Raw genomic sequence first — 6,264 nt, 5'->3', positions numbered from 1 at the left:
ACAGCTCAGATCCTGATGTCCATGCAGTTATCCCACCTCCTGATAACCTCAGTTTCCCTCTGGCCATTTATTTCCACCCTCGGCACTAACTTTCAGTGAGTATCTTCCTGATCAGGCAGCCTGGCAATGCCTGCAGCACAGATACTCCACAGCAGAGTGAAAGTCTGGCTGCATCCAGCTCCTAAGGATGGCAGGGGGTCCCAGGGACTCACTTCATCCTCTCGTACTCCTGGGAAGTGGTGAGGATCCTGGTCTCTCCGCTGAGGATGTCGCAGAAGGGCCGGCAGCCGTTGCGCTGCTTGTTGAAGCAGGGGACGGGGCTGAGGGTGACTGACTTGATCGTGAGTGGTTTGCAGTGGGGGATGACAGGTTTGTCTGCTATTAGGTCACAAATGTATCCTATGTACCTGCAAGCAGAGAAACCAGGACTGAAGTCTCCATTTCTTTCATTTCATACTCAAAATCGGCCTCAAAACCCAGTGACAGTGCCATTCTTTCACAGGCCCAGGACTGGAGTTCCCATGTGCTCCAACATCCCTGCAGCTGGCACAGAATGTGCACTTCCAGTTCTGCTTCCGTAAGGATGCAGCTGACACAGGAGAGGCCCTGTTAACCACGGGTTCAGCATGGGATGGTTGGGTTGGAAGGACCTTCGGCAGTCATCCAATCCAATCCTCTGCAATGAGCAGGGACATCTCAAATAACACACTAATTCAGGCTGGAAGATCTGAAGGTCACCTGCTCAGAGCAGGAGCAGCTTCACAGCTCGATCTCAGAACTGGATTTTGTGCTGGGGGTGATACCCAGGCAAGAATCTCCAAGGAAAGAAATCTCACAGCTGCTCTGGACAAGCTCTTCCAGCACCTGATCCCCACTTCTCCACTTAGTTCTGAGGAGCATGGTGTGATCTGGACACCTGTCTGAGCCTAGGGGCCAAAACACACCTGGCAGGTCTTTGGGCAGCTTTGAGCATGAGGAACACAGCTCAGAGTGTTGAGCCAGGATACTGTACCTCCTGTGAGATGGCCACAGTACAATTCCAGGTCTCTTTGTGTTCAGCAGCTGCACAGCAGGGCCAGGATGAGAGAAGAGGTGACAGAAACAGAACATTGCACTGACCAGAACTGCTGAGGCTGCACGGCCGTCCTGGCAAGGAAAGGGGAAGAGGGGAAAAACTGTGTGTCAGAAACATCCTTTAAGTTTTAGCTCTCCACTCCTCCTGAAATCACAAAAAATAACTTATCCAGAAAGACTAGGATTGAGATCACAAGACAATGAGGAATTTTCAGTTCTGTGTCATTTGTTCAACACCCAGGACTTCAGTGAACAATCAAAGCTAAGATAATATCCAGGGAGCAGCCAAAGCTGAGAGTGGTTTACACTTGTTTGGAGAGCCCACAAGAACATTTTGGCTGCAAATGTTGGTGTTTCATGGCTGCTCCCCAGCTGTAATTTTATAATTATTTCAAACGTAGGCCTGGAAGTGACCACAGGGGTCAGAGTGCACCCATCCTACAGCTGCAGGCAGTCCTCTAACAGAAATTTATCCTGGAAATGGATAAACAAACAAAAAATCCAGCCCCAGGCTCCCTCACCCGAACATTTCCACAGCCCTCAACCTACAGATTGCTCCTGATGGGGTTTATTTAAGGTGATTGTGGGGGAAAGTTTCCTGAGTCACATTGATAGATCAAAAATACAGAAAGAGCAGAGAATCACTGTGTTCCCAGTGCCCTGGGTTCCTGATACACCTGGGAACATACAAGGTGATGAGTGTTATGGACCAAACAAAAAGAAACAGCTCTTCCAGCAAAATGCAGGTGTGGAAACTCATGGCACAGGGATGGATACCTGCTCAGTACTGCCACAGTGCTGTAGCACCCAGCTCATCTTCCCTGTGTCAGAGGGACAAAGGATCCCCCAACTCAAAACTCATTTCCAAGGCAGAAGTAGGAAAGCTACTGCCCCACCAGGGAGGGAGTCACACAAAAGTTATACGGAATCATGGAATGGGTGGGGTTGGAAGGGACCTTAAAGCCCAGCCAGTCCCACCCCTGCCATGGACAGGGACACCTTCCACTATCCCAGGCTGCTCCAAGCCCCCTTGAACACTCCCAGGGATGGGGAATCCACAACTCCTCAGGGCCTCACCACTCTTGCTCCTTGCAGTTGTTCATTTCAGGCACCTTTTAGGCATTCCAGCCACTTTCTGTAGGGTGTTCTGTACTGGAGCTGATCCAGACCCCAAGAACCTGCTGACACGAGCAGGCTGTTTACTTTTTCCTAGCTTAGCCTCTGCCAATTGTTTCTGACAAGATCTCTCAGGTTCATATAAAATAAGTGGGTTTCTGCAGCCTTGTTAGAAAGTGTTGGAAATTACTCCCTGTCCTTTATCTCATTATCCTGATACCCATTGCTCAAAGGACAGCAAAGGAATTGGATTTTTGAGTTAGATTTCCAGGACTGGAGGCATCAAGTGCATCCTCCTCTCTGTTTGAAGGGAATTTATGTCCCAGAGCCGCTGGCTGTGCTGTGCAAGGCAGAAATGCCAGACTCATAAGGGAGCTCTGTGCAATTTGGGATTGGTCATTTCCTCCACTCCTCCCAGTTTCTGCTGATCAGGGCTGACAGCTTCCTGCTTTAATTTAGGCTCCAGGAGCAAAGCAGAGCTCTGCTTTTGGGCATTGCTGTCAATGTGAAAGGCTGGATGGAGTAAATGAGGAATGATCCAGGATCACACCACCCTCACACCGCCCAGCATTGCCCAGTGCTGAATAATCCCTGTGAGGGGTTCCCAGTTCAGCTGTGCTGAAGAGAGGAGCAGAGGCAGCTGGGCTCCTTCAGCCAGGCCTGACAGCTCCTGATGGCAGGAAACTTCAATAATCTCCGTTTCACAGTTCAACACAATTCCCAATTCTGTGTTTTCTGCCCAATTTCCATCCCCCTTCAGTCTAAAGGCTGTGTTTTCTCCTGTGACTACTTAGAGTAAAATGCAAATCCCAGAATCCCAGACTGGTTTGGATTGGGAGAACCTTAAAGCCCATCCAGTGCCACCCCCTGCCACGGGCATGGACACCTTCCACTGTCCCAGGGTGCTCCAAGCCCTGTCCACCCCTGCCTTGGACACTTCCAGGGATCCAGGGGCAGCCACAGCTGCTCTGGGCAACCTGGGCAAGTCACAGCAGGCTGACAACTCTTGGGTGAAATTCAAACCTTTCTGTTACTCATCACCTCTCCTGGAGAATAACTCTGACCTCTCTTGCTTTGCATTCCTGCTTCTCATTCCGTGCCAGCTCTTCCAGCTTAGCTGTGGGTGATGATGTCCCTCTCTCTGGGTCCATTCCATGCCACCCCTCCCCTTTCAGGAATTGTCCCCATCCTCGCACACAGACTCCAGACCCTCCACGTGCAGTGTGACGTGGGACTCCTCAGCCCCCAGGCTGGTTGCTGTGGGGTGCACTCACCATGCAGTGGATGACACAGACGTTTTTGGGGTTCTGCTGCAGCCAGTTGTGCATGTTCTTGCAGACAGCATAGAGGTTGTGCAGGCTGGGCGCCTGCCGGACAGGCCAGCTACACTCAGACACCTGCAGGAACAGCACCAGAGACAAAACCGGCTTTGGAGGAGCGCTGAGCAAGGCCTGCTCTACAAATTCTCCCTGCCAAGAAACCTACTCGTCCTTTACAACCCGGAGTTACATGCTGGAAACCTACTCCACCTGTCCTCGTGCGTAACTCCGCGCCGTGACTCGCATGAGTTACGAGGAGGCAGACAAAAAAGCTTTCTCAATGGAGTAACATCGGGCTGATGTGTTGTCCCTGCCTGCATGATTTTCAAAATTTACATTTCACGTCAGATTATCTGGAGTGGCTCTTTTCTAACACTCCAGACTCACATTGATTTCTAAAGCCTTTGTACAACGTGTCCCTAAAAACTGCTCTGATTTGCACAGGGCACTGAGCCTCTGTTGTTCTGAATCCTTCTGCGGCGCAGGATTTCCAAGCCCTATGTGACAGATATTAAACTGATGAAAGGGAAAGTTCTGTTCAAAAAAAAAAAAAAAATCCTATCTGAGTAAGTATGTTAATATATGAGGCAGAAAAACGAATGGCTCCTTAGAGCTGAAACCCCACAAATCCTCAAGTATGTCTGGTTCCTATTCCTCACTGTGCTGGTTCTGAGTCAGCCCACTTCTCTCCAGCACAGCCCCAAGCAGCACATCAAACAGCCCTCGACAGACATCTCCCTTTCATCTGGTTTTAATTGAAATATCTCTTTTTTTAAGGCATTTCTGGACAGAAGAAATTTAAAGGAGAAATGTCCTGAGGCTTGTCCTCTGCTGAAGGATTGGTTCTCTCTCTCTCTCAGCTGATATTTGGCTGCTGCTTAATGGGAACGGGGAACGAAGGAGATGATTTGCCCAGATGTTCTTGATCCCCATAACTGTTCCATCTCTCAGAGGAAGGAAATGCTCCAGCTTTTATGAAACTTGCACTTAAGGTCCTGTCTGACACCTGCACAACATCTTGGAGCAGAAACAGGCACCCAGATTCCAACCAGAGCCCTGCCAGGCTGTGTCACGTCAAACAAGGATCCCAAAGGCTCCCACGGGATGCAGGGCCAGGCCAGGCTGGCAGCACTGCCTAACCCAGCCATCCATCCTCTGCTCATTGTTGGGGAGGCTCCTTCTAATCCCACATCAAATTAGGTATTTGTCTGATTGCATTTCAGACCTAGGAAAGTTTTGGTCTCCAGAATATCCTGCTGTGCCCCTGGCGAGCAAATGTTGAGTTGTAGGGGCCAACAAATCAAACGGTGCTCAAAGTTCAGAGAGCAGGGAACAGCCATTCCCTATTTACCCTCTCCACCTTCTCCTGTCTCCAGAGTTTGTTTCATTCCTTCTGTTGAAACCTTGATTTTCCCTGTTAGAATTCATCCAGTGACCCTTCCCCTGACAATCTTCTGAGCAGACCTCCCTACCAAGCATCTGGAAAAGCCATTATCACTTCTCTAGTAAATAATACACATTTCCCAACAGTCCATAATTACATATTTACATTGCCTCTAATTACACATCTGCCTGATGGTTTGCAATTAGGAAATTAAATGTGTGCTTGGTGTTTGTATCAAACAGAACTTCACCAGCACTCAGCACAGGCAACCTTAGGGAAAAGCAACTGGAATTCTCCAGCTCTGGGAATAAGCACTCAGCACTTGTTTTAGTTTAGCAGCAGGGCAGCAACTGCCAGGAATGTGACCCGTGAGAGGCTTTGAAGTTTGGGTTTGTTTAATGTTAGATTTGAGTTCTGTGTTTTGAAACTGCTCTCACTTCCTCAGGCCGGTGGGAGCTCTGCTCGCCTCTCCTCTTGGGGACACAGAGGGGACAGCAGAGCACAGCCAGGTCTCTGTGCAGAGTCACTGGCTTGGGTTGGAAGGGACCTTAAAGATCATCTTGCTCACACCCTGCCACCTTCCACTACCCCAGGGTGCTCCCAGCTCCATCCTTGGACACTTCCAGGGATGGGGCAGCCACAGCTTCTCTGGAGAACCTTTCCCAGTGCCTCCCCATCCTGCCAGTCCCCACTCCTCCTCGACAGACTGGGCACCTGGGGCTTGGTGACCCACTCAGCTACATCTAGGCAGGAAATGGCGCAGCAGGACATGAATTCACCTCCCTCCTGTGCCACCACGCAGCAGAGTGACCTACTTTGATCTTAGGAGCAAAAGGTTTTAAAGAAAGCAGGAATTCAAAAGCTTTTCCTGTCAAAGAGCAAGTGTGTATCTCAGTGCAGATCAGCTGACATCCTCACCCCAGCAGAAAACTCACTGGGATTTCACCTCCTTGAGAGCCCTTTAGTATTTTTTCCAAGATATATAAAGCTCAGCCTCGTAATTACTTCATGTATTGTGTTGTTCACACTCCATTCTCATGGAAAATACTTGGAATCAGGACTTGCCAGCCCATAAGCTGAAAATATAATATTTTATTAAAAGGTAATTTTATTTTCTTCCTGTGTGAGTCAAGGCAATGATTCCAAAGCACCGAGTTTTGCTTTGAGAGTGACATTAAAAGTCACCTGTTGAGTGTTGGGTGGGTGGGAGATAATTCCAGGGGTTCAAGAGTTATGGCCAGCTCATACAGCAATAGACCTTTAATGCTGGGCTTTCAGAAGTAGATAAATCTTTCACCCACAAACAGCATCAGTGATGCACCAAAACCAATCAAGACTGAAGATTCAGAGCTCCTAATGTCTCTTAATTAG

At 49.1% G+C, this 6,264-nt stretch overlaps 1 protein-coding gene across 2 annotated transcripts in view; it reads right to left on the bottom strand.

Moving 5' to 3' along the window:
• DNAJC6 (DnaJ heat shock protein family (Hsp40) member C6) overlaps nucleotides 1-6,264 on the bottom strand; it is a 41,001-nt gene that overhangs the window by 12,570 nt on the left and 22,167 nt on the right. For both annotated transcript variants that reach the window (XM_042030919.1, XM_042030918.1), the window contains exons 5-7: nucleotides 3,465-3,587; nucleotides 1,013-1,146; nucleotides 213-407 (exon numbers count right to left, since the gene is read on the bottom strand). In XM_042030919.1, coding sequence (XP_041886853.1) covers nucleotides 213-407; nucleotides 1,013-1,146; nucleotides 3,465-3,587 — 452 coding nt within the window. The remainder of the gene's footprint in view (nucleotides 1-212; nucleotides 408-1,012; nucleotides 1,147-3,464; nucleotides 3,588-6,264) is intronic.

This window comes from Corvus kubaryi, unplaced genomic scaffold (genome assembly GCF_017639235.1).
Source record: "Corvus kubaryi isolate FWS band 111438036 unplaced genomic scaffold, C.kubaryi_AGA036_p1.0 37334, whole genome shotgun sequence".
Taxonomy (NCBI): domain Eukaryota; kingdom Metazoa; phylum Chordata; class Aves; order Passeriformes; family Corvidae; genus Corvus; species Corvus kubaryi.
The sequence above is the reverse complement of the archived record's forward strand: the minus strand, read 5'-3'. Positions and strand labels throughout refer to the sequence as shown.